This window comes from Seriola lalandi, unplaced genomic scaffold (genome assembly GCF_002814215.2).
Source record: "Seriola lalandi dorsalis isolate HSWRI2012SDOR001 ecotype SW California unplaced genomic scaffold, Sedor1 jcf7180002054502, whole genome shotgun sequence".
In the NCBI taxonomy this organism is placed as follows: domain Eukaryota; kingdom Metazoa; phylum Chordata; class Actinopteri; order Carangiformes; family Carangidae; genus Seriola; species Seriola lalandi.
Genome location: NW_019525055.1, coordinates 179,606 through 206,714, shown reverse-complemented (window position 1 = coordinate 206,714; position 27,109 = coordinate 179,606). Strand labels below are relative to the sequence as shown.

At 39.2% G+C, this 27,109-nt stretch overlaps 3 protein-coding genes and 1 non-coding gene across 4 annotated transcripts; 3 read left to right on the top strand and 1 right to left on the bottom strand.

Moving 5' to 3' along the window:
- Nucleotides 1–104: 104 nt before the first annotated feature.
- On the top strand, nt 105–5,644 carry pgrmc1 (progesterone receptor membrane component 1). Its single transcript, XM_023413079.2, has 3 exons — nt 105–440; nt 2,629–2,784; nt 3,431–5,644. The coding sequence occupies exons 1-3, from the start codon at nt 146–148 to the stop codon at nt 3,523–3,525; spliced, it is 546 nt and encodes a 181-aa protein (XP_023268847.1). The 5' UTR covers nt 105–145; the 3' UTR covers nt 3,526–5,644.
- A 606-nt stretch (nt 5,645–6,250) lies between these two features.
- Nucleotides 6,251–6,361, bottom strand: trnal-caa (transfer RNA leucine (anticodon CAA)). Its single transcript has 2 exons — nt 6,324–6,361; nt 6,251–6,296 (listed from the first exon to the last, which is right to left on the bottom strand). It is a non-coding gene; the product is annotated as a tRNA-Leu (tRNA).
- A 198-nt stretch (nt 6,362–6,559) lies between these two features.
- On the top strand, nt 6,560–10,120 carry cox7b (cytochrome c oxidase subunit 7B). The gene is made up of 3 exons (XM_023413038.2): nt 6,560–6,689; nt 8,139–8,254; nt 9,887–10,120. Exons 1-3 carry the CDS (start codon nt 6,653–6,655, stop codon nt 9,968–9,970), a joined length of 237 nt encoding a protein of 78 aa, XP_023268806.1. The 5' UTR covers nt 6,560–6,652; the 3' UTR covers nt 9,971–10,120.
- A 2,676-nt stretch (nt 10,121–12,796) lies between these two features.
- pgk1 (phosphoglycerate kinase 1) lies at nt 12,797–26,115 on the top strand. The gene is made up of 11 exons (XM_023413053.1): nt 12,797–12,962; nt 16,320–16,370; nt 16,513–16,668; nt 17,181–17,325; nt 19,499–19,602; nt 19,783–19,902; nt 22,242–22,356; nt 23,952–24,131; nt 24,233–24,410; nt 24,911–25,009; nt 25,145–26,115. Exons 1-11 carry the CDS (start codon nt 12,898–12,900, stop codon nt 25,183–25,185), a joined length of 1,254 nt encoding a protein of 417 aa, XP_023268821.1. The 5' UTR covers nt 12,797–12,897; the 3' UTR covers nt 25,186–26,115.
- Nucleotides 26,116–27,109: the final 994 nt, after the last annotated feature.

The following is a 27,109-nucleotide window of genomic DNA, read 5'->3' as shown; positions in this document are numbered from 1 at the left end:
TCTGTCACACAGTTAGAAGAGTTCGATTGGTCTAAACAGTTAACCGTTGCCCGTGAGGCTGCAGCAGCGATTGGTTCAGGATCCATGAGCTCCACCGGTCCCACCCCAACTCACACACCGGAGAGAGAGGGAGAGAGGAGCAAACATGGCTGAAGAAGAGGGAAGCGAGGTAACTTCTGGTGGCATTTTTCAGGAGATCTTCACCTCCCCGCTGAACCTAACCCTGCTCAGCCTCTGCCTGTTCCTCCTGTACAAAATCTTCCGCGGGGACAAACCGCCGGAACTCGAAGAGTTGGAAAAACCGCTGCCTAAACTGAAAAAGAGAGATTTTACCCTGGCAGAGTTGAAACCCTACGATGGACTGCAGAATCCGAGGATCCTCATGGCTGTCAACGGGAAAGTGTTCGACGTGACCAGGGGGAAGAAGTTTTACGGGCCAGGTAACGTTACGGGACACGTCCGCGTGAAGATGTTACAAACTGTTTCGTCGCCCCTCTCGTGTTACCAACGGCAGCTAGCATGAAGTGGCCGTTGTGTTAAAATGTATTGATCGATAGCCATTCACCGGTAACATTATCGACCATAAGTCGCTGTTAGGCAAATGTTTAAGTTGAGTTTTGTAACTGGACGCTAACGCCACACCCCCTCTAGATTGATAGCTGAGATCGCATTTCACAACAGAGGAGCTGCTGTAGCCTTGAAACCAGAGATCGTCTATGGAAGAAGTTGAGTTACTCCGTGTTTTCAACAATGCAGTGGGAATGTGGGTGTAACTGCTAGCCTTGTCCGTAATCACTCCCTGTTCACGATATAGTTCACCAAGTTCACTGTCCGCCATTTTTAATTGAGTGTCCGAGTTCTCCGTAAGTATATTCATTTTATATCCCTCAACGCAATGCAGGTTACCACTGAGCGGCTCTACAGGTGTCAAAAGTGGCGCAAAAAGAAGGATGATGATGTTCCCTGTATAGTGAGAACCGAGCAGGAACACTATGGAGTGACTTCTATGTTAATAACCTCATTCGGACAGGCTCACCAAACTTGATCCATTTTTGTTGTTTTGGTAAACTGTGGCAATTATAGGCAGAGTTGGGAAAAGTAATGTTCACTCTGTTCCTTGGTAATTTAACAAATTTTTCCACAGGCACTTGGGGAAATGACAGAACATGGTTTTTAATTGACAGATGTCAAGCTGAGGGGAGAGCAGCATTTTTTGGTTGTTTGCTCATGCACATTGTGAATAAATCTGGGATGTTAGCTGGGTGAATAGCTATAGCTAGTGTGCTTGTCAAGCTGCCTGTGTCTCAACTTCTCACCCCACTGTAGCTTTCACCCAACATCAGTGGCTCTCATGACAGAATCTTAGCTCTATGATTGGATGTTTTGGTGTTTAGATGCACCTTGGGAGACATAGTTAACTCATCCCCTGAAAAGTTTTATATGAAGTTATGCCTTTCAACTTTTTATCAAAGAAAAAGATATTTTGTAACTCGATTTTTAATCCTTTGGACTGATGATTGATTAATTGGGAGAGTTTCATGCAGATCCAAATAAAGAAGAATTCCAGACAATCACCTAACGTTGTGAATGGACGCCTGAAGTATGTCTTTCCACTTTGCAGTTAATATGTGGCTGTTATATTTGTTATTCTTTGTAGCAGTGAGATTAAATCTATGTAGACCTTTACTAGAGAGACATGTGTTGCAACTTTTCCATTTCTCCAGATCTCTGAAATAAGAATCTGTTCTGACATGCTTCACTGGGACATTTCTATTAGCTGGAAACAGATACAGAGTTAGACCTCTCTGTTTTTATCTTATCTCAGACTGTAACCTCTGTTGCATGTGACCTCTGACCAACATGATAAATGACTGTCATGCAAACTTTTTTGGTGCACTGTGCGCCCACTGAAATCCTACATTGGTTTGCTCCATTTCAGGAATTTAAAATTTGTCCTCAGGCAATGGGTTCAGGGTTTTGCTCAGGGACACTTTGACAGCACTCGTTGCTGCTGCAGGTTACTAAACTTGTAACATTTAGTGTTGGGTTTTGTTTGAAAGTTTTGGATGTGAATGATGTAAATGAATTTTGACATAATATAAAAATGACACAGTGATTCTTTTACTGTTTTTCAGAAGGCAAATATCCCAATTATCTGAACATAAGAAGCCGTATAAATAAAATATATTTTATATATTTCTTACTGTTAACAAACACCATGAAATGACTGAAACCTACAATGTGATAGTCCATCTCTCAAACATTCTTATTTCCCTCTTCTATCTGTGGCAACAGTGAGGCTCATTTACATGTTTTTAATTGTTTTATTGTTGGTCTATGGCTCAGAGGAATAACATATCAGGGTTTGATAACCAGGCAATACTTTTTACCAGGGTTAGTACATTGTTGGTTTTGCTGTTTTCATGGGGGAAAAAAGGATATCACCAAACCTTCCCCTCAAACAGATGCATAGCTCAACATCACGCCACTAGAGAGAAAGTGGCATGTAAATGACGCTAACAATGATCAGTTGTTTGTAGCATTGTCCACCTGCCATCGTTGCTGCTGCTGTTATTGCTGTGCATTCACCCCACCATGTTCTCCCTCTGTGTCTTGTCTGTCCTGCAGAGGGGCCGTATGGAGTGTTTGCAGGCAGAGATGCATCCAGAGGTCTGGCTACGTTCTGTCTGGAGAAAGAGGCCCTGAAAGACGAACACGACGACCTGTCCGACCTAAACGCCATGCAGCAGGAGAGTCTCTCTGAGTGGGAGACTCAGTTCACCTGTAAGTAGAGATGTGACTGGATCAGATTTTCACATTACGATTATTGTGGCCAAAATATCACTTGATCTTTTCTCACTTTCCCTTTTATATAGATAGACAGACAGACAGACAGACAGACTTTATTTATGCCCATATGAAATTTGTCTGCTATATAAATAAACGATATAATTTATTCCTTTTATTTGATTTTATTACCCAAAATACTTTCCTGTCCAGTGGGAATTTGAAGCATATTTTACACACCTATTCCTGGTGTCCTGATTTCTGAGTGTTAACGATTGTAATTATTTTTAGTTAGTAAACAGCAGTGGGCAGATGGACAGTTACTGAGTTAGCTCAGTTACTTTGAGCTCTCTGCTTTTTGACATTTTGTTAACTTCATCAAGTCACTGAAAAAAATGGTTGGATTAATCGGTAATGAAAATAATGATTCGTTTCAGTTCCACCAAGTTAGGTTTCATAGAGTTCTCTTGTTAGTTAATAAACAGATACATGTTGCAATTTTCTTCAAAAATGACAGTAAATATTTAACTTTATGGCTTAGGTGATTTAAAAAAAAAAAAAAAAAATGTTACATGAATAAATTCCAGAAAAGCTACAGTACAAAACACGATGAAATGATCTTGACTGTTTTCATCCATTACAGTTAAGTATGACTACGTCGGCAAGCTTCTGAAACCAGGAGAGGAGCCCACAGAGTACACAGACGACGAGGAAGGAAAAGACAAAAAGGCGGACTAGACAATGAAAAGTGACCAAGAGGGAAAAATGACAGATGCCTTAATGTTTGTTTGTAATTTGATGCTGGTTGCCTCCTGTTAGGGCCATTCACAGAAAACTCCTCCATCTTCTGTTTGCATTCTAGTATTTTTGGATCATCACAGTCCTGGAATATATATGCCGACTGAACTCCATTAATTTCCATTTATGTTATGTGAAGGTTAGATGGCATTAACAGCTAAATATACTGATTTCTGATATAGAGTAGTGCAGCGTTGTTAGAGTTTAGATCACTTTTTATGAAGTTAAACATGGATCCTTACATTGTTGTGGAGAATCAGAACTCAAGAAAATGAAGGACTGGTTCCAACATTTTTATGAAGCTGCTGATGGTTAAATGTCCTGCAGGTTTTAAGAAGGAGATCAGTTTTGTTCAGCCCACCTCAATTACAGCTCGTCAAATCAGTTTGGTGATCCGTGATCCACAGGTCTGATGTACACTTTGTTAATATTGCTGGTTGTACACATTCCTTTCATGCAAGGTTCAGCTCTCTTGGTTTTGAAATTAATTATCTCAGGAAGTTTCATTCAAAGTTAAGAAAAATACAACTTAAAGGAAAATATTGGTATTTTTCAACTTGAGCCTTTTTCTCATAGTTGTCTCTATTTTGACTATTGTGCTTTGCTAAATTTGTACTTGCCACCGTCTGTTGATAGAAATCATTTTCAAACAATGTCTTTGAGTCCAACTAAAAGATAGTTTGGTTAGCTTACAAGATTTGTTTGTTTACTTTTGCTTGGATTCTGAGACAAATGTTTGAAATGACGTATGTAAAATCAGTTTATTTTGAAAGCTCTGGGAGGTTCACATTGTTTGCCCTGGTATACAACGTTTTGCTTGAATTGTGTCTCCTGAATCTCTACAACGGGGGTGGCAAGTGCAGAATTAGCACAACCCATAGTAATAAACACCCAGGTTGAAAAAAAAAAAAAAACCCCAACATAATTTTCCTTTAACAAGAGAGCCAATGCAGCTAATTGGACCAAACACTAATGAGCTGAGGTAAATATTTTTAGACATTGAAGATGTCATCACATAAACAATGCAAACCATATCTCTTTTAAAGCACTTTTTCTCAATAAACTGCACCTAATTGTAACCAAGCTGCCAGTTGTATCCTTTCTGGCTTAAAGCCTAAATCACCATTATATAAGAGACGATATTTCTCAGCTCTTCACAATTAAAGAGGATGATGACATTCAGATGTTTGGAGCATTCCAACACATCACATGGATCTGCTGATCTGAACAGTCCTGTACATTTAAACTAGATTTAAACTGTCTGACTTTCAGTGCTCATTTCTATTGACACCCCTTAAGTAACTGAAACCAATTTTCATAATTGATTAACCATTTCGGTCGTTTATCAAGTAAAGATATTGATCATTCTCTGTTTTTTTGAGTTTTGAGTTTCTCAAATATAAGAATTAGCTGCTTTTCTAAATTGTAAGTTGAATCTCCTTTTGATTTGGACAGTAGGTCGGACAAAAGTAATGTGCAATGATTTTTTCAAAAAATAAATGAGTAAAAACAACTGAATAGGCAGCCCTCATTCACATGCAGTAATGTTTTTAATGTTAACGGTTGTAGTTCATCACATGGTGCCAAGGAAAAGTGTCAGAAAGTTCAAAGTACAGAGAAATGACATAAGTTAGGTGAAAGTGTCTGATGACAACTAGGTAAGAGATAAATATGTTGATTGCTAATTAAATCATTTTTCAGCAATATTTCGCAGTCCAAGTTGGAGTGACAGGCTTTTCTACTATTGTGTCAGTGTATTCCCGCAGAGGCTTTGTTTGCAAGGAAATATTGTTAATTTTTAATCCTGAAGTTATGTGGAAGAAGTTAGTTTTTCTGACCGTAGAAAAATGTGCTGTGTTAAATAATCTGTTAACAATATTTTTCTTTGCCACCATCATCCGTGTAAAAGCTGGAGAGATTGGCCACTTTCCATAAAAACAGATTCAATGAGGGAACATTTTCAGTATGCATGTACATACATAAATTAATGTCATGGTACTGTCATACCGTTATTATCCTGAATGATATTTTGATTTAATAAAGAAAATTACAAAATGAACACCTGCTAGTGTATTTATTTTTCTTTTCAAGAACCCCCCACCCCGAGCTGCTACACCTCATAATTTCCTGGTAAAATTCTCTCCACCACTACCTGCATCCAGGAAATCCTTGCAAATTATGGGGAAATTTATACAGTAAATTAATTTGAATAAAATAGTTTTATGCAAAATGTTGACCAGCTCTGCCAGCGAATTGCATATTTTGTTGATTTTTAAAGTGGAAAGAAGTAAATACAACCCCTGTAACAAACTGTCGTTAAAATGAGCCTTTCTTCAAAAGTTAATTTACAGTAACCTTTTATTTTATGAAAAATATTAAACAGAAATTGGTTTCAGATGATGATAAAGGTGAATAATTCGGGGTTTTATTTTTTTGTTTTGAGTGTATCGCATTATTAAAGCATCTCCCGAATTTAATTTGATTTGCGAATTATAATAAACCAAAAACTAAGGCATGTAAATACAGTAGAAACTCTTATATGCACACTTGAAATCTAACTCTTGAAAAGTGGAAATATTTCGCCCTTATATAAGTATTTGGATAAGTACTGACTATTATCAGTTTTATCGATATTTTTGACGTAAACCAACTAAAGAAAAATATGTGTCAGAAGTGGGATTCGAACCCACGCCTCCATTCGGAGACCAGAAGTCCCGTTGCAACGGAAGGAGCTTATCCTTGAGTCTGGCGCCTTAGACCACTCGGCCATCCTGACACGGTGTAGTAAGAGTCATAAAGTTTGACTTTTATTTATAATACGCATATGATACACTGAAATATTAATTTGGTTATCATATAAGTTGTAGTATTTGTAACATAAATAACTACTTATCCACTTTATGTTTGTCTTTTGTCTTACTACATGTCGCTTCCATTTACGCACTAAACGTGTAGTTTTTTTTCGACGCATGCTCATTTCGACAGTCGTAATATCCGCTCTGTCTACGTGCGGCAGCCATTACACTTCCGTTCTTCAAGGGTATCTGAAGACACTAGTCGAAACAACATGTACCGGTTTGCTAAAGCTGCAGTTAACGCTACTGGTAAGCAAACTGGGTTTTCATAGAAATATATTCTGTATGTATCTATTTAGATCAGGCGGCAGTTCAATTACAGTCGAACACAAGTTTGACCGGCCTCTGTTTGGTCGGTGACCGCGGTCTGCGTGTTAACACCCTACTGTTAGCCAGCTAACATTAGCATCTCACCAAAGAAGTCTTAATATGTCTTAAATCACATGTATTTGTGTAAGTAAATGTATGAAATTATTGTCCACAAATTAAACTACTTATTGCGTTTGAAGTAGCCTTTTGGTAGGCATTTTTTCTTCTTTGAGGTGTCATTGTCCGACACAGTAATGTGATTGTAATATTTATCATCTTTCGTGTAACTGTGAAAATGTATCAGTTTCTTACGGATAAGATTAGGCAACGGTAAACCGTAAAGATGGTGCCCACGAAACTAGAGTGTGTGATAAAGAAAGGGCAAAATAAGGACAGTCTTCCCAGCTTTTGGAATGAGGGCCGATATGACCAATAAAAGTGATAGGATAGTTCGTTTCCCTGATGGGAAATGTTACCTCTTTGGGGAAATCAATGTGACCATAATTTCCAATATATATTATTTTGTTAATTTGCCATGGTCACATTTGAATTAAAAGTGAAAAAAGTTCATAAAATTCCAAAACCCAAGGTGACATGTTCAGCTCTCCAGTATTGACTGATTTACAATCCAAAATTCAAAGATTTCAGTTCACAATTACATAGAACAGAGAAAAGCAGTTGCACTTTTGCAACACAACTGCAACAACAACTGAAACCGGTATCGGTTGCACGTTAATTTTCTGTCCATAAATTCTCATTGCAGCTCTAAGATAACGACGGTATGACTTGCACAGGCATCCATTCTTCAGAATTGCTGGTGATTAATTTTCTGTCAATGACTAATTAGATAATTGACTAATTATTACAGCTATTACAGTGTAACAATGCATATATGCCAGTTTTGGTTTCCACAGGACATTATTGCACTTTTTAGTAATAATATATTCTGAGTTTATAAATCAGTAGGTTAACACTCGTATGAGACAGATGAAAACTTGACATGACCATGAACATAGCATACAAATCTAGACAAGACAACTGAAGAGAACAGAGGTCATTGGTTTTATTTTTTATTTTTTTTATAACCCTAACAACTAATTTATTAGTAAACAAATCGTTTCAGCTCTAGATAAACAAATTGACAGTCTTGATTAGAATATCCAGGAGAATTTATTTCAGTCCTTTTTATTTTCCACCTTTCTCACACTTGACTTCCTGTCATTACTCTCATGACTGCATCTTGACTCATGCATATTTTACATTTAATAGTGTTCAGCTTTAGATAATCCTTATGTGTGTAGTCTCCATAAAGAGGACTTGGAATGCTTGAAAGTGAAGTCATAAATGATAAAAGTTGGTAATAGTGCAGTGTGTTTTGTTGTTGTCCAGGTCAGGCCGTGCGGCAGGTGAGGCATGGCTCCACCACCAGCCAGGACTTCCACTCCAAGTATGGCACTGGCCTGCTGATCGGTGGAGCTGTCTTTTGCACGGCTGTGTGGTCATACGTAAGTAGCACTGTAGTGTCAGTCCATGCCACATTTATTTATAGGTATGACCTGAACAGACATCTTGCTCATATAGAATAAAAGGAGTGCTGGTTAAATAGTGGTCATATTTTCAAGCATTTATAAATTAATGCTACACGTGTCCCCAGGGTTTCAGTGCAGGAGGAGAAAGAAGTTGGGGTGTGGGGGACCAGTTGCAATCTGGAAAATATTGGTGTTGTATATAAAACATTATCAGTGCAGAGTCACATATTGTCTGGGAGGACAGTACGGATGCAGAAATATTGTGAACATGTAAGCCTTATGACTTTAAAGATCAACCAGAAGGTCATATTTGAATTAAAATATTTTCATGATTATACTGCAGTTTCTGTAGTTTTCTTATTATATTATTACATATTATAGTTTTTATATATAAAAAATGTATCATGAAAAACCGTAGACACAAATGCATAACCTAGACCTTACCTGTCAATTGACACCCTCTGCACACATCCTTAAAAAAACATCTATACTCACTTTACAATCACTGTTCGAACAAAATATCAGGAACTTATGTCCAGGAGTTATTTTCCATTGATGTTATCGCCTTTAAATTTTCAAAAAAAAAGTGTCAGTTTTCGCTTTTGCTGGCAAAAACAGATTTTCCATTGCCAAGCTAGAAAAGAAAAATTAAAAGTGGTTCAAACTGTTAAGAATACCAATAAAATAATAGAGAAATGTGTTTGCACATGTAACATTTTGACTAAAAGTGGCCTCTGTCATACCTTGATGAAAATGTTATGTAAGCTGACCGTTCGTTTTGTTTTTTCGTTTGTTATTCTTGATTCACAAATAACAGATATTATTTACCAAATTACATTTGTTTGGATAATTGTCCCTGACTGTCAGCTGCTAATTCTAACCACTGGAGGGCAATCTCAGCATGTTTACTTTGACAGCTTGAATGGCTTTGTTTAATAAGTACATAAGTCTGAGAATGTTTTATTATTTTTACCACAATAAAGAGCCTAAAATATGCTCTAAGGTCAAAGATAGTTATAAGACATGTATATTGAAAGACAAAGTCTTTAGGTATATATTTTATCTTGTTATTTTATTTATTGTACTTATGACAGTTTGCAAAACTGGTGTCACATTTGCATATATGAGACAAAAATGGTAAATGGACTTTTTATATTATATTTATAATATTTATGTAGCGCTTTTCTAGTATTACTGACCACTCAGTGCGCTTTACAATACTTGCCACATTCACCCATTCACTCACACATTCATACATTATAGTCGCATAATGATGGAACTGCCATCAGGGGCAAAGTGGGGTTCAGTATCTTGCCCAAGGACACTTCGACACGAGGACTTGAGGAGCCAGGGATTGCACCACTGACCACCAAGCTTCTAATTATTGGATGACCCTCAGCCACAGGAGGTAGAGGGAGTGTTCAGGCCTCACTAAAATTAAACAAAAATGGCAAAGAGGTCAACAGGATTCATAATGACAGATGCTTTATAAAAAAAGAATTAACATTCACTTTTCTGTCTACAAGATTTCTAATAAGAGGGTGCTGGTGTCTTTTTTAAAATAAGTTTGTTTTGGGATGAAATGATGTGTTTCCTGTCTTTGTGCAGGTGCTGACTCAGACTGGCATCACCTGGAATTTGTCACCAGTCGGAAAGGTCATGCCCAAAGAGTGGAGAGAGGCTGAGGAGTGAAGAGCCGCCATGACAGACCTTGTTCTCACCTAATGAACCTTCTGGTTGTACAGATGAATAATGAATATCTGTGTGTTCAGACAGTTAATGCCTGTGCTTATTCCAACATGTTACTTTGTTCAAATAAATTATCTGTGATTCTACTGACAATTGTTTCCTCTTTTAGCTGTGTACAGTAGCTACCATTATCTATCACAGCAATCTCTCCAGCAGTCCGTCAGTCAGTGGTTAATCCAAGTTGACATGTTAATGTTGAAAGTCATTATCAAATTTACATCCAAGTATGAGGATTGATTTTTTTTTTTTTTTAAATGAAGGGGAACTGTTTGGACAATCTGTCATACTACATCTAATTACACCATTCAATTTAAGAGACTGACATTTGCTCATATAAACAACTCTATCCCACAGCAAGCTACTGGAAACTGAAGAGTTGTTTACTCTTGCATATGTTTACCATCACTGATTGATTAATATAATAGCACCCATTTGTTCATGCATTTTCTTAATTGTGTTTGTGTACAGTTCTCTGAAATGCAAAGTCACTTCTCAAGAACACATTGCCAACCTCTGCGAGTTGGTTGATGCACGTTCACCTTTATTGAGGGGGATCCCTGTGGCCAGAGAACATGAAGCCACTGCAGAACAAACGGTAAAATTCTCAATATTGCTTAAGACTGGTTCATAAATAACACATCTTTCCCATAAATTGGGAGGAGGAAGTATTCAAATCTTATGCCTAAGACTAGAATATCAAAATACAAAACTATACATTCAAAATTTTACTTCAGTACAGAGCTGAAACACTCAATTAATTGATTATTCTTTGACAGACATAATTTTGATAAATGATTGTCCACCTATTTTTGAAATAAAAAAAAACAAACGATTCTCTAGTCCCACCTTCTCCAGTGTGAAGCTTTGCTAGTTTTTATATCAGTTTAAATAGAACATCTTTTGGTTTTGGTTGTTGGTTGGACAAAACAAGACATCTGAAGGCTTTGCGCTGGGATCTGGGAACCTTTTTCACTCTTCTCTAACAATTTGTCCCTGAACAGTTTGTTCTGCTCTGAAGGAGTTTTTTTCTTTCTTTATTGAACAATAAATCTACAAAAAAAACAAGGCAGGTTAACGATGGTAATTAAGTTCCCTGGCTTGTGTCAGAGATTTGAGATCAAATATATAAAATAAAAAATATTGCAAATTGCATATTTGCTTTTGTACTTCACTTGAGTCTTTCCTTTTCATGTCACTTTGTACATCTACGTCACTACATGTCAGATAGTATTTTTTACTCCACTACATTTATCTGATAGCTTTACAATATTAAGATCTTCCATACAAAACATGTATGAGATCCAGGCCAGAGGGTGAGAAAGAGGTAGAGGACCCAATGGAAGAGGCGGAAAACATGGACAGTGCCAGCTTCAAGCGTGGAAAAAACTGCCCTGACAACAACAAGGTTGATTAACTAGCTGGGGAGCCAAGGAAAATGAATGATTCTTCTGGTTTTGACACAGAGATGGTGAGCCACAGGAGCCACAGAATCAGTCATCAGATGTCATGAGTTTGATCCTACTCCTCACATGAGCACGCGATACCTGGACACAGTCGGAGCATCGGGCGCATCTGTGATAGAAAGACACACAGTTCCATTGTCATGTCATGATGAAGTACACTTGCGTGCGTATTTGTTGTCTTGCTCCTCAGGCTCTGTGGGCCTAAGCTCTGGAACCTGCCTCCTCACGTTATTGGTTGGATCTGAGGAGCTACGGCCAATTAGTCCAGCTCATCAGCCCATTAGCCCTTTAGTTCACCTGGAGTATAATGGGGATGAGGAGCTGCATTTCAGGTCCCTCTCTTCCTGCCACAGGCTTTTGCCTGTATGTAAGTGTGTATGTAGGCTATACTATATATGTACGTATGTAAGTTTGTTTGTTAAGAGCTATGTTTGTCCACATGTTAACTATGGTTTGTTTAATTTCAGTCACTGGTTGTACATTAAGTTACTACTAGTATGATATAATCTGTAAGTTTTAAATCTTGGGAGAAGATACTCTGTAGGGGAGAGCTGCCATTGTGTGATTGACAATTGGAGCAGAAAGTGAGTTTGAAAATAAATGCTACAATGGTCAAGATACAGAAATTCAAGCTAGACTGGATTTTGAAAAGAAAATCAATGACCCCACCATTTTTATGATGAAGATGATTTGAATTTATTGTTCCTATATTTTATGCTTTGCTGTTATCACGTTAAATCCAATGACTGTGAATGACTATAAAATGTATTTGTCTGTAAGGGAAATGTGGTCAATTTTAGACTTGTTTTCAATCAATGTGGAAAACTTTTATGCACCCCTGAGCAAGCTCCAAAATAGAAAATAATGAGAAACTGCTACTCTTTCAGAAAACATGGTGAAGCACATGTTTCAGAGTGTTTTCTTATGTTTCAGAGTGTTTTGTACAGTTATTTATTTAATGGTATTTTTAGTTCTGTGATATTTTGTTATATTGTCTTCCTCCTGCTATGCATATATGTAAAATACATTCATGCAGCAATTTATTCATTTATTTATATATATATGTGTCTGTATATATATATATATATATATCTATCTATATTTATTTTATTTATTTATTTTTTTTAAATGGGGAGACTTGCAGTAAATTGTATCAGAACCAGTCTATGATCAGACGACAATGTTACGTCAGAGAACTAACAGCAACTGAATCCAACCAAATGCAAGACCGTCATCCTGCTGTAGCCAATCACCGGCGGGGGAGGGTGCTCTGCCCCGCCCCTCCGGTGTCCATCCGTGCTTCAGTAAGGTCACTGCTGTCATTCGGTGTCTTACTAGCCGTCAGCCGAAGGAGGCAGAGGATCCCCAGCGAGGAAGGTACAGGAAAGAACCAGCAAAACCAGCAACATGTCTCTGTCTAACAAACTCACCCTGGACAAGGTGGACGTCAAGGGGAAGCGCGTCATTATGAGGTGAGCGTTTATAGTCTATCTGTTAGTCTCTGGACTCTACGCGGATAATCGGAAATGGGATTGTCTGACGTTAGGTAACAGACATTTTAGAGCCCAAACATATCCTTCCTCCATTAACAAGCTGCTACAGTGCTGATGTGAAGACACTTAACGGGCTGTTAACGGTGTGTGAGTCGGTTCAGACCATTGAACAGAGAACAGGAAGTGAACTTGTTGGTTGTCACGTTTTCCATCCATGTTACGTGCCCGCGAGGAGATGCTGCATGGATGAAACCGACTGAGTCACTGGAGTCAGCCCCTTACGTTAAACTACCATCACCGAGAGTCTCTGCCTTACGTTAAACTACTTTCACTGAGAGTCAGCCCCACACATTAAACTTACATTGCTGCATTCAGTGAGCCCCTTCCGTTAGAATAACATCACTGCAGTAACCCAGCCTCTCATGACGCAATAAGACTCAATACATTTGTTACACACTGCATTGATAATCTAAATATGTGCAGTGGTTGCTCAGGTGTTCTTTTTTGATTAATATGTCAAATATATAAGCTTTCAGTCTGTTACCTTCAAAGTAATGGCAATTGCTCCATACCTATGTGAGCCCTATGTGATGTCATCAAATGATTATATATTATAATAATGAAAATAATTGCCAATCCATTTTCTGAATGAGCAATCAACCAGTCATTTAAGCTCTAAAAGTGGCATACATCTGTCATACTTAATATGTCAGATAGGTAATCTATCAGATCAATGTTATGTGATGAATTATTGCAGCTCTAGAAATGCTGAGAAAATCAGGAAACATTACATAATTATTTTTACAATTTATCGAAATGTTAAATGATAGTGAAAAACCTGCGAAAAGTTCCATGACTAATCGATTAATTCATCACTAGTGGATTACAGACAGCAAGATGGTTCAGTGCCTTGCTCAAAGGTAGTGCAGGTTTTAATCCCCTCCCCTCCTTAGCTCCAAGGATGTTGTGCTGCCTTACATACTTTTTTGATAATAAATAAAAAGGTGCTTTTAAACTTATCTGAAATGCAGCGCTGTTATATTTATTTTATAGTATTGTATGCCATTTCTGCAGACTGTAAAGGCCAATGGCAACAGAAGAGCACTTGAAACTGACACCCTGTGTGGAAATGTCAGAGGGCCATTTTGGTTGGCTCATCTTGGTGGTGCAACAGGCGGCATAGGACAAGGTTCACCGACAGCAGCCCCGAGCCTGCACTGCTCAGTGTTAAAAGGTCAAGTTCATGTTGAATCAGTCTCAGTGAGGACTATCAGGCTGCACTGAGTGACTTCATATCACACCCAGGGCCTGTCATAACATGCCCAATGTGTGAGTTTTATGAACTTCCAGCTGCAAACAGAGTGCAGGGGAGGCACTGTGTGAGCTGCCGGTCCAGAATTAAAAAGAGGGAAGGTGGGACGTTGCTGTGGAGACCCAGCAGTGCCTGAAAGAAATCTGTTCAGCAGCCAAATCCAGAAGAAGCCAAATACTGACTCTCTTCATTGGCCTCATTGGTTGAGTTTATCTAAACAGATGGAGTTTTTCTGTTTAGACAAAGTTATACTGAAGTCCAGAGAAAATGACAAGAGGAGGAAGATGTTTTAAAGCTGAGCTCTCTGCAATTGGCATAAAAATAGCTGTCTATCCATGCTCAGTTATCTTGATTAGTTAACCTAGCCTTCATACACATCATACTATCTGAGTAAATTGAAAAATCAAGAGCATTGACACTTTTCATTTGTTGTTCTTCGTTGTCCAACTTTACCATTACCCAACCTAAGCTGTGAATAACTGCCCTTCTTTAGCTTCACCCATCACCCTGAGCTTATTTCTGCCTCCAGAGCAGCTCTGCCTCTGAGTCCTGTGTGTAAAGGATGTTTAACAAAACCTTCAGTGATATGCAGATCCACACTAACAAGGAACAGAGGGAACAATAAAAACGTATAAAACTGTTGGTGAATGCCTGGGCATTGTCTGTGCATGGGAGCTGTTGAGCCGCTGAACTGCTGACTATTGGGTTTTAGACTTAAGACAATGGATGGCGGTTATTATAGCAGTGGGTGCAATGTGTGTGTGTGTGCAGAGAGTGTGCAGGCTGATCATGTGGATCAGTGCATCAGTCCTCAGACAGAGAGAGGAGGGAGGTGGTTATGTAACTGAGTGGAGTACGAGGGATGCAGCATGTTCTCAGGAGCTGCCTGCCAGCTCGCAGTGATGGAAGTGCATCCAGCTCATTGGGCAGAGCAACGCTAGCTGCTGGAAAATTACTGGAAAATGGATAAAAGCCTTCCACCTAATGGAACTGTCTGAAAATGTCTGTGTTGACTATCTGGCAGCAATGGACTACAACTGTTTGTAGTAGTATTGAATTCTTGCTGCATATAATATTCCTGGTCGACCGCCCCTTTTGAAATCTTGACATAATTTAATCACATGGGGAGCCCCCATAGCTCGAGGGTTAAAATGCTGACCGTGAATGATTTAAATCCGGCCCGACAGCTTTGTCGCATCTGTCTCTCCCTCATTAATTAAATCTTAACCAAAAGCAGTCAGTAGATGAAGGGCATCTGTATTAGAAAGTAGAGCTAGACCAGTAATTCAGGATGATATATCTGTCAATATCAGCTTATTGTAGATATATTCTTATGTAAGTCAGTCTGTAATTAATAAGAAATAGCAGTACAGACATGCTAAACTAGGTTTGATGTAATTTATAAACTGTGTCACCATCACACAGTTTGTCCAACAGAGAGCTTCAGGCAGGTTTTTAAATAACAGGAGGACCATCAAGGTCACCAAAAAATAGTAGATAATTGTGGCTGTAATTACTACTGGAGTGGGGGCGGAAAATTATTCACATGCCCCCCAGATGAGACAAAAATCGCTGACCAATGTCACCAAAATCACCTGTAGCCAGAAGAAGTTGACATAACAAATATCTGACATCTTGTCGAGCTCATCACACTGACTGACATCAGTGTTGCCATGTCAAAAACACAGCAGTAGATCTCATCAAATGAAATCATAAATCTTTCAGCTACTTGGTTTATTTGGTTTATCAGATTGGGAGCCATAGCCGTTCTTTGTAATAGAGGGTAACCATATGCAGCCACTTCTCATTTCAACCGTTTTGAACTGATGACCAGAAATCTTACAGGTACCATAATGCTATTCCATATACTGGTGTTAACATCCTATGTTTTAATCACAGCTGAAGAACATCAGACATGTGGGTTCTACAGAAGAGAAACATTGGAAATCAAAAAGAAAGTCCTTGATGCACGACACATTCCATTCGTCTCTTTCTTTCTGGTAATTAAGTTTGTTCTCTTTCAGGGTTGACTTCAACGTTCCCATGAAGGACAAGCATATCACAAACAACCAGAGGTAAAGTCCATCTCATTTCTGTTCTCACTGTAAAAATAACCTGAAGGTCATAGCAAACAAAGCCCCTTTTTCCACAAAAAAATGTGCAGGAGTAAAGGGTGACGGATGGCTTTGCTGAATTCTTATGCTCGTTGATTTTCAGGATCAAGGCGGCCGTTCCCAGCATCAAACACTGCCTGGACCACGGGGCCAAGTCCGTTGTGCTGATGAGCCACCTGGGCCGTCCTGATGGAAACTTTGTGCCTGATAAATATTCCCTGGAGCCTGTTGCTGCTGAGCTCAAGACTCTGCTGGGAAAGTGAGTAATACATTCAATTAATTTTATTTCTTAAAGCAAGCGATAAATCCTTAAATGAAATATTTATATTTTTGCACCAAACAAATTACAGTTTTGTAATTCTTGCTTGATTTGGCTGAGAGAAAATATGAAAACCATAAATACCATTGTAAATGGAGTTTGATATAAAGAAAATCCCAAGGTTATAACTTTAAGAAACTAACTCAAGTTATACAAAAACAAAAGAATGTCCTTAACTGTACTGGATAAAACTATCTAAACATTAAAACAATAACAATATAACCATCCATGCAAAAGACATTTTTGTGCAGATTTCCCAGTGAAAAATTGGTCACAATAAAACTATTTAATCATCCAAAGTTTTCCTGAGATCACAGGATATTATTTCATGATCACAGAATGACTACTGATTGTCATCACAAGAAGACAAAGCTTGGTCTGTTGAGATCATAAAATAACACATTTTGTGAAAAGATAAACTATCAAAAATGATCTTCACCGATCCTCCGCAGGGACATCACCTTCATGAAGGACTGTGTGGGTGCAGAGGTGGAAGCTGCCTGTGCTAACCCCGCCGTGGGATCCGTCATCCTGCTGGAGAACCTCCGCTTCCACGTCGCCGAGGAGGGAAAAGGCAAGGACGCCTCTGGAAACAAGGTGAGACCTCAAACAGTGTGTGTGCTCTGATTCAGGACACAGTTAGTGTTTAGTTTAATGTTCGGCAGAATTTGGTGCCTCATGCGTTTGGTTTACGTCAAGCTATCAATGAGAGTCAGCAAATATATAGCTTGTTCATTCCTGTATCCCTTAAATATAACATGTTAGCTGTAGCTCTGTAAGATAACGACTCATAACTTTCGAAGAAAAGAACCAGGCGGTGGGGCAAATGCTCTGTTTGGGCTGTTTGGGTTGAGCACTGATTGTGCTCTGGCTGTCAGACAGACAGCAGAACTTCTCACTTCTGGGTCACTTGGTGGAAAATGCACAGTCACTCCAGCTGCAGTGTCCTTCTGAAAGAGCTGCGTCACTGTCTGATGATGTCATGGTCAGGAGTGCTGCAGTGTCTGCTAGGCTGTAGCTCAAACTGTGTTGTCTGCCACATCTTCAGCTTCTTGAGTTTGACGTTTGCATGTTACACAGCCTTAGTGTGTCATCTGTAAAGTGCCAAATCACAGCTCTGTCTATTCCAGTCTTCATCCTTCTTATCACTAATGTGCCACCTCTGCTTTCATGCCCTATGGAGGCAATGAGGAAAGGAACATCGACATCTGAGTGATGACCGTCTCTTTCTTTATGCTGAGATGCAGATGATATGATATAAAAACAGGCCCAGGTCCAGGACTTAGTATAAATGCTGATGCCGGGGGCAGCAGTGGATCAGCAGCCTTGTCCTTATGACATTTATCCTTAAGGTCAGTGGGCTGTCCTGGCTGGATGTGTTGCTTTTCCTGTCCTGAGAGGCCTGGCTGGTATGCAGCCTGTGCGGGTTGGTTTCTACTGTACTGCTGTACTGTATCACACTGGGACATTTTATATTTTATTTCATTCTGAAAATATTTCTCATTTGCTCCCGAGACTGAAATAATTCCACTGGTTTAGTCAAACTTTGGTGAGGGGAGCAGAAGCACCACAGTGTGTCCCAGCTCCATATGATAATACCATAAAGTACGAAAGCGACACTTTAATGTTATCTTGGTAGTAGATTTGTACCAAACTAACATGCATTTGGGGAAAATGTAAGAACCCAGCAGTAACTTATTGCTAGTTTTTAATAGTATAATCTGTCATGTGGACTGAAGGGGGAAATGTAGGAAGCAGTGACCTGACTGTACTCATGTCTGACATTTGAACGACACTGAAGAGCTCTCTTGACCTTTTTCTGCCCTCCGGTCCCACAGTCACGACCTTTGCCTGTTAAAGTGCAGCAGGAACCTGATCCACAATGCACAGACTGAAGAGTGATCGTGAAAATTTGTTCATATTAGGGCAAAAAGAAATCATATTGCAATTATTTTTGAAGGACCTTGCGATGAGTCGTGATTTTGGTGGGAATGGTAATTTGTGCATTTAATTTTCATTGAAAACAATATGAAAAATATAATGATGTAATTTTTCTAATGTATTTTTTTTTTTTTCTGGTCTCAACCAAACAAAAATGTTCCTTTACATCAGAAGAATATGATTTGTATGCTGTGACCATAATGCTCTATTTATAATGATGTTTTGTGAAACCTTTGTTAAAAAATTAGCAGCTCCTGTGATTTCGATATTGCACTTGGCCATATTGTTATTTTGATCATATTTAGATTAATTGCTGAGCCTTAGTTCATACACACTGTAGCCAAATAATAGCAGGAGTTAGTGAAGGCAAAACGGCAGGAATTTGCCTTCCACTATTTCACTCAGTAGTATGATGAATTAACCTGAGAGTCATGTTAGAAGCAGTTGTGATGTGAATATGGACAAGAGAGAAAAAAAGCTTTTAATCTTGCATGAGGATGATATTACAACAGGTGCAGCAGCTGCTCATCATTTTATGCCTGAATCAATTTATGCCTGAATATTGTTTAAAAATGTTATTAACATAAAATGAAATATTATTTTGTGTGAAGAAAGAATGAACACTGTGAACCCTTTAAAAAGAAAAGCCGTGCTTAGAAATCACATGCCCATCCAATTATATTATAGTGATCTTAAAGCAAATTGTAATGGGTGGATCTGTCGGTAAAATGTGAAGGGAAATGCAGACTGCAGCCACTGGTACCTTTGTTTTCTTTCTTTCCATGTTCGTCTTCTTCTCTTACCCTGTCCTGTCTTTTTTGTCCCTCAGACCAAGGCCTCCCAGCAGCAGATTGACTCCTTCAGGGCGTCTCTGTCCAAACTGGGAGATGTTTACGTTAACGATGCCTTCGGCACAGCTCACAGAGCCCACAGGTGAGCAGGAGCGCAGTCTGCTTAATCCATTCATCCATGTTTCTTCTTGAATGTGTTTGGCCAATAGTGAAAGAGGTGTTAAATTAAGTTCTATTTGGTATTAAAAATCTTAAAATGTCTTTAGTTTGAGTTTGGTGAACCCCGCTTTTGACTGCTCCTCCTCATCTTCCTCTCTCCCAGCTCCATGGTGGGAGTGAATCTGTCTCAGAAGGCAGCTGGTTTCCTGATGAAGAAGGAGCTTGACTACTTTGCCATGGCTCTGGAGAAGCCTAAGAAGCCCTTCCTGGCCATCCTCGGAGGGTGAGAACAGTTTGTTTCAGCAATTCATCAAGTCTGAACGTCACCGGGTTGTTAACGGGTGATCAGACTGAAAACAGCTCAGCGGTTAAACAATGCAAGGGGCTGCGTTGCTGGTTCTGTATTGCAAAGATACCAGGGAGAAATGAAATATAATCCAGGAAGTAAGAGATTAATGCATTTAAAGGCTTATCAGACAATAATACAATGCACACCAGTTTGTAATACTTGTAAGTGCAGCATTCACATTACAAAGTAATCTAGCAGGAATATGTGCTGGTATGTATTCCATTGTCCAACATAGTGGATGTAGTTTTCTTGCCAGTCCACATTTATAGTATAGATCAGAGTTAAATACATGTTTTCATCTCATTTAAAAGCTCTCTGGTATACTACTGGTTAAAACAGACTCGGCATGTAAAGATAACAGAGGTGAAAGGGTGGGAACATGATGCAGACACTTGCTGTGGACATTGCCTTTAACAGTAACGTTTCAGCCCTTGTAGAACATTAATTTTTAACCTCCTGCGGTGTGGTTTACATTGTGTACCAGCTGGTTGGATTTGAGAGGATGGTGCTGTTCCTGCTAAAACTCACAATACCAGCTTTTATCGCAGACACCAATTGAATTTAAAAGAAGTCTTCTTATCAGCAATGTTCTCTCTCTCTCTCTCTCTCTCTCTCTTTCTCTCTCTCTCTCTCTCTCTCTCTCTCTCTCTCTCTCTCTCTCTCTCTCTTTCTCTCTTTCTCTCTCTCTCCTGCGGTGCAGTCTCTTTTTAAAATACCCAGGTGACCATCCAGGAATAGAGACTCTAAGCTCATTATGTAATCTATGGTGTCACAGTACACTGCTCTCTTCAAGACACTGCTATCACTGCTCAGACCTTAGTGTGCACATAGCAAGCAGGCAGAGATGAGAGGTCATCTAGTACATATTGGTGAATAGCTCTTTATTTCCATTCATCAGTTAACACTCCTCACCTATTTTCAGGGTTGAGTGGTTGAAGATGTGATTTAAAATTCCTGAAGTTTTCATACATTTTTAACTTTTTTTTTTTTTTTCGCATTCATGCATCAGTGAAGTGTAATTTTGTTTCATCTAAAAATACAAAGATATCAAATATACACAGATAGAAAACTACCATCAATATCTGCCATCAAGCAGGACTAAAGTGATCACTCTGTATTTGCCCAAACTGAGGAATGTTAACTGAGTAAATTACCAAACATCATTCTGTTTCATCTGATATTACACAAGTTTAATGACTGAGACTACAGCAAGTTTAAATAAATTCTTTAAATTAAAGTTAATGAGCTCGCTACCACCTCCTGAACGCACCATGAGCTATCAGAGCACTACGTCCTGTGGCGTCTCTGTGGTGCAGCAGGTGGTTTCATATTTGTGGAGCCATTGTTTCTTGTGTTACTCCAAGTTGCAGCACCACAGTTGGATGAATAAAGAGGAAACGGTGTGTGAAGCTTCTGTAACAGACACTCTGTTTCACCGAGCTGCCGTTGGCCACATGTGGGATTTGGCCTCGTGTCAGAGTCCATTCTAGCCTGAGTGCATTGTTCAACTGTCACATCCACTCAGCGGCGTGCAGTGCCACCAATCACCTTCTTCCAGTTCACAAACAGAGGACATCGGCCATTAGAGTGTTATGATCATCCAGCGAACGGCTGCAGAGTTCACACAGCAGTGAAACAGATAAATCATGAGTTTGAAGAGGATAATTTCATCAGTGTTGGTGGAATCGTATGTGTCCAAATGAATAAGCTAAGAAATTAAGTAAAGGGAGTTCAGATGGAAAACAATAATGTGCAATGGGCTGCATTGATGGGATGTGTTGCTTCATGTACCAGTGAAACCATGATAAACGATCCAGGAAGTCCAGTTTGAGTGACAGATTAATTCATTTATCAGAAGCCAAAGCACTGCACAGTAGTTTATGATATGACACACGATTTCACAACTATTGTAAGTTATCACAGCGGCAATTACTTGATCTTTCATTGTGATGATCACAAGATAACAGCATAGAACTGCTGATTAATTGATCAGTCAATCAACAGAAAATAAAAAACTATTTTGATGATGGATTAAAGTACTTTTATTTAAACAAAAATGGCTGTTTTTTGTGAGGGGCTCCTCTCTCTCTGCATGCAGCCATATTAAAATTTCAACATTTAGATCATCTCGTCTGTTTTGAATAAAATATTAAAACCCAGGTCAGAAATTTAATTGAAAGTATTTATTTATTTATTTTACTTTTTTTCCTCCTTTACCTGCATGTTTCTTATCTATACTGATGTGTTCCGCCTCTCTTGTGTCTGCGTTTTAGAGCCAAGGTGAAAGATAAGATCCAGCTGATCAACAACATGTTGGATAAGGTTAATGAGATGATCATCGGCGGCGGCATGGCCTTCACCTTCCTCAAAGTCCTCAACAACATGGAGGTGAGGAAGTCTCCAAGTCGTGTACAGTGATTTTTAGAGCTTTTTCTCTGCGAACAGCTGCTGCTGTGAAAGCTGTGAGAGTGAACCAAAGTAATAAAGCTGAAGGTGGGGAAACCAAAACAAAGAGCTGAGAGATGTTATAAGCTCTGTAGAACTCAAGAGACCAGTAGAGTCAGGTGATAATTCTTTGTGGGCTCAACGTGCTCTCTTCATCGAGCTGCTGGACTGTTGAATATTGATGGTGTTCAAACAGACTTGGGAAACTTGTGAAACTGTTAGTTTTACAGAGACTAAGAATCACGTTCATCACCTCAGTTTGACCTCTGACAAAAACATTTGAAAAGGCCAGCTTTTGTTTAAAGGGTCAGTTCAAAATTACAAAAGAACATATTTCCTCACTCCCCCTTTGTGATATGTAGACAGATAGTTTTGTTTCATTTGTCTATACTTTAAGAAACCTATATCCACTGCCACCCCAATGCTCAAATGCTGAGCACTTTAACAACTTATGTTTCTGCAAACACCTGGATCAGGTAACAATAACTAAAAGTTAGTTTTGTAGTTCCAAACCACAGAGCAGAATTTTATTTAGTAAACTTTAGAAGTAAATTTTTCAGTTCTGTGAGAACCACAAACTAAATTCCATTATTCTCCATTGTATTCCAGTGGAGCCAGAAATCTCTTAGACTGATATCTGAAATCATGGACAAATATCTAGAATATACCACCACAGGGAAGTGAGGAAATACTTTCTTTTGTTATTGTGGAGAACTGACCCTTTAAACAAAAGCAGGTCTGCACATGATTCTCAATCTCTGCTGCGACACTAACAAAACAAATCATTTTCACAAGTCTGTTTGAACACCACCAGCATTCAATAGCCCAGATTTGCTGCACTCCAGCACTAACAAATGTCCTATCGAACCTTTTATCTGTCAGTGGAAAACCGTGACCATTGGACCTTAGGACTTTTAGCTGCTGGAAGTCGTCACTGTTTTATCAATGAAGGAACCCTCCCTCCTAGAGGTGAAATGTGATTGGTTCATTAATTTTACTCCAGAATGTAGCTTCATTTGAATTAATAGCAAGACCTTCTAGAAATGTATAGAGGGTTCACCAATCACAGAGCTCCTGACATGTTTTTCACCCAGTAACAAGCCAAAATAAGTTTTCTTTGCTGGGCTTTATACAATACAGACAATTTCCTGTGGGGTTGGGAAGGTTATTTGTGTCTAAGGAACATTTAGTTTTTATGATAAATGATCTGTTAATCACTGTAGAAAAGATGATTATGAAATGATTTGGCTACAAAAAAGTCATGTACCAAATGAAATACAGAACATTTAATGAGATTGTTAAGGATCAGATATCGGTCTCTGAGTGAGGAGGATGCTGAGTAACAGCAATTAAGGATTATTTAATTTAATTTAATCTTGATCAGTGGAATGTGAGAAAATATAAAGCTGCACTACAGTTCTATGTAGAAATATCAGCCTTGATCACTCTGTCAGGTTGTTGTAGAGACAAATTTGCTACTTGCTGAAGTGTGTTTTTCATTTTTCACTGATTTCCACCGTTCCTCTTGCCTTTGTCAGATTGGTACCTCTCTCTATGATGAGGAGGGCGCCGGCATCGTCAAAGACCTGATGGCCAAAGCCGAGAAGAACGGCGTCAAGATCACACTGCCCGTCGACTTCATCACCGCTGACAAGTTTGATGAGAAAGCCACCACCGGCACCGCCACCGTCGCTGCTGGCATCCCTGCCGGCTGGATGGTGAGAAAACAAGATTCATCTTTTATCATTATTAAATTCATATCCAAATGATTGACGTTCTTTCTTCTATTTTGATGATAATGTTCTTCTCTCCTCCGCAGGGGTTGGACTGTGGACCAGAGAGCTCTAAGGCCTTTGGAGAGGCGGTGGGCAGGGCCAAGCAGATCGTGTGGAACGGCCCAGTCGGTGTGTTTGAGTGGGACCACTTTGCCAAAGGGACAAAGAACCTGATGGACAAAGTGGTCGAGGTGACCAAAACAGGGTGCATCACAATCATTGGTAAGAAAGACAAGAAGGGACGGAAGCTTTTGTGTTTATTTCTTTGTTGTTTGTTTGTAGCCATGTTATTCAGTCTGCTGATCAATCTGTCTTGTCACTCTGCACCTATAGGCTATTGACTGTCAGAGATCATTGAACCCATTTTTCTGATGTAGCTGCAAAAACTGCTTGTGTATTAATACCTTTGGCCCCACGTTGCTTTGGGAATAAAAGCATTGTATTTTTATGGGGTGGGTCTCTACCACAAACACTTGTGGTTACAACACTAGTGGTCCAAAACACTGCAGCATTAAATAAACCCAAGTGTAGGTAGAATCTTTTTTTTTTTTCTTGTAATTCCTGAGTTTAATTTGTAAAACAAAGGCAGATTTTAGTCTTGTAGACTTTACACAAAACTAACGAACTATAACCTGAGCTAATCAACACTGCTGTGATCTTTTTAAGACTTTGAAATAAACCTTGTGATCATGTAAGAATGATGTATGTTTGTTTGTGTCCAGGTGGGGGTGACACTGCCACCTGCTGCGCCAAGTGGAACACAGAAGACAAGGTCAGCCATGTCAGCACAGGAGGCGGCGCCAGTCTGGAGCTGCTGGAGGGTGAGTGACAGAAAAAACAACATGATGCTGAAGAACAAATAAAAACTTGGTCTTTGAATCATTTCATTGTCGTACTGAGGCTCGATAATGATAATGATGATGCTGACTGCGTGTTCACTCTCTTTGTGTCCTCAGGTAAAGTCCTGCCTGGCGTGGACGCCCTCAGCAGTGTCTAAACTTCCTATCAGCCCGCTGGTGTGTGTGTCTGTATGTGTGTGTGTGAGTTTGAGTGTATGAGAGGTGGGTAGCTACTCAGCCAGAAACTCCTGAAACCTTTCCACCCTGCAAAAAAAAACCCACAACTGCTTTATCAGCCATGTCATCTTGTATTCAGGCTTTGTTTTTAAAGTAATGCCAGTTGTGATTCACAGGGGATAATTTCCATTTCTATCGATGCTGTCTGTAACAAGTAGAGCCTTCTGCCTTACTTTAACCTGCTGATAAAACTCTTCAAGTCAAACTGCTGGGAATCTTGAGTCATCACTTGACATTGATGGCTATTTTTTGCGAAATCAGACTTGTTAAAGAAAGATCAAATGGCTTGTTAACGTGGAAGTTTTCTTTTGCTCAGGTGATAGATTTTCCTGCTGACCTGCTTAATGGACGGCTGAAACACAGCAAACACCCTCCACAGCGTTACTGTCACCTCAGTCTGGGTTTAAACAGCAGGTGTCAGTGTTCTGCTTCACTTGCCCGCTTGTTTTCTCTCTGACCCGTTGCGATTTCTTCTGTTTTCCTTTTAAAAATCATGAGAGGAGTCGCCAGCGTTCACCCCTGAGAAACTAAAACACTGGCTCTTGTGTATGTGTGTGAGTGTGTGTATTGCTGCATCACTTTTCCAAAGCCACCATGCAATGTCTTTGCACCACCCTTGACAGAGTGTATACATACAGTATATATACACACACAAACACACACACATATATATGTATAAACGGTTAATATGTGTGTGTACCTAGACGTTGTATTTTCTGTCTGTTCACACGAACGTCTGCTCTGGTCATCTGTCTTCTCTGGCTGTTGGTTTCTGAGCAGCGTCAGACTGAGATGTGGTGTCGATCTTGGCTGATCTGTTCAGGTTAATAAAACCGTCTGTGTAAAAAAAATTTTGGTCTCCTCATTCTTTTTTGCAGCTACAGGTATGATAAGCCATGGTGTAATGGTGTCACTGCACAGCTTATTCTGTGATGTGTGATTGCTTGCAAGGACAATCATCTACCAGCTAAGATGCAATGAAGATTCCTTTGATGGGGTCTGTGGGTCTGGAGCAATCTTGAGCATTTAAACGTGCATTCAAGCACCACCAGGAAGTAGACATGTGCCCCACTTTTAAAAAAATGCCAACCCACACTTGGGTTTAATCCAGTGGCATAGCACATAAATCAGGGCCCTGTATATATTTCTTTCTCAATCATGACTGTCTTTACTGCTTTAGTCGCCCGATTTTACTTTTTAATTCTTTTGAAATGACATGATTGCTTCAAAGTTCACCTGAAGACGTCAGCATCAGTGCAGTTTTAGCATTTGAAGACATATTTATCCGCCCTGCCGCGGAGGCAACAGTAGAAGTTTACTTATAATGCTAAGAATGCAAAATTTCAAAATTGAAGATAAAAACAAATGTTACTTCCATGTTGGGTCCTTGGGTATTTAGTCCCACTGTTCCCCTCACTGTTACACCCACACCAGACCCAGGGCTGCACTCAAAATATCCACAGGACCTCCAAAATGGCTGGGTCAGGAAAAAATAAGGTTCCTAAGTTTCAAGTTTTTTGGTGTAAGTGTAAGTGTATTTCACAGAGCATTTTAGCTCCAAAGCCTCTAAGTCTATGAGAAGTTAGAGGCAGTCCAGATAATACCTTAATCACCACAACTCCAATTATTCATGAGGTAACATTTAACTTTCATCCACATATTTGGCATGTAAAGGCAGTAAATAAACATTTCATACATTTATTTATATATAATTTGTCATAATTTAACTTATGAAGATATACAGTGCTTTGCTATATTTTAATTTGTTATCTGTTTAAACACCAGCCTCCACCAATAAGTGTTTACATGGGGAGTTACGGTTGTTGACAAATACATGATAAACAC

Bases quoted from the DNA above. Each gene is read 5' to 3' on its own strand.
- pgk1 (XM_023413053.1), top strand. From the start codon at position 12,898: ATGTCTCTGTCTAACAAACTCACCCTGGACAAGGTGGACGTCAAGGGG. The intron at 16,371-16,512 runs GTAAAGTCCATC...GTTGATTTTCAG, and splicing joins CATATCACAAACAACCAGAG to GATCAAGGCGGCCGTTCCCA. The intron at 16,669-17,180 runs GTGAGTAATACA...GATCCTCCGCAG, and splicing joins CTCAAGACTCTGCTGGGAAA to GGACATCACCTTCATGAAGG.
- pgrmc1 (XM_023413079.2), top strand. From the start codon at position 146: ATGGCTGAAGAAGAGGGAAGCGAGGTAACTTCTGGTGGCATTTTTCAG. The intron at 441-2,628 runs GTAACGTTACGG...TCTGTCCTGCAG, and splicing joins GAAGAAGTTTTACGGGCCAG to AGGGGCCGTATGGAGTGTTT. The intron at 2,785-3,430 runs GTAAGTAGAGAT...CATCCATTACAG, and splicing joins GTGGGAGACTCAGTTCACCT to TTAAGTATGACTACGTCGGC.
- cox7b (XM_023413038.2), top strand. From the start codon at position 6,653: ATGTACCGGTTTGCTAAAGCTGCAGTTAACGCTACTG. The intron at 6,690-8,138 runs GTAAGCAAACTG...GTTGTTGTCCAG, and splicing joins AGCTGCAGTTAACGCTACTG to GTCAGGCCGTGCGGCAGGTG. The intron at 8,255-9,886 runs GTAAGTAGCACT...GTCTTTGTGCAG, and splicing joins GCACGGCTGTGTGGTCATAC to GTGCTGACTCAGACTGGCAT.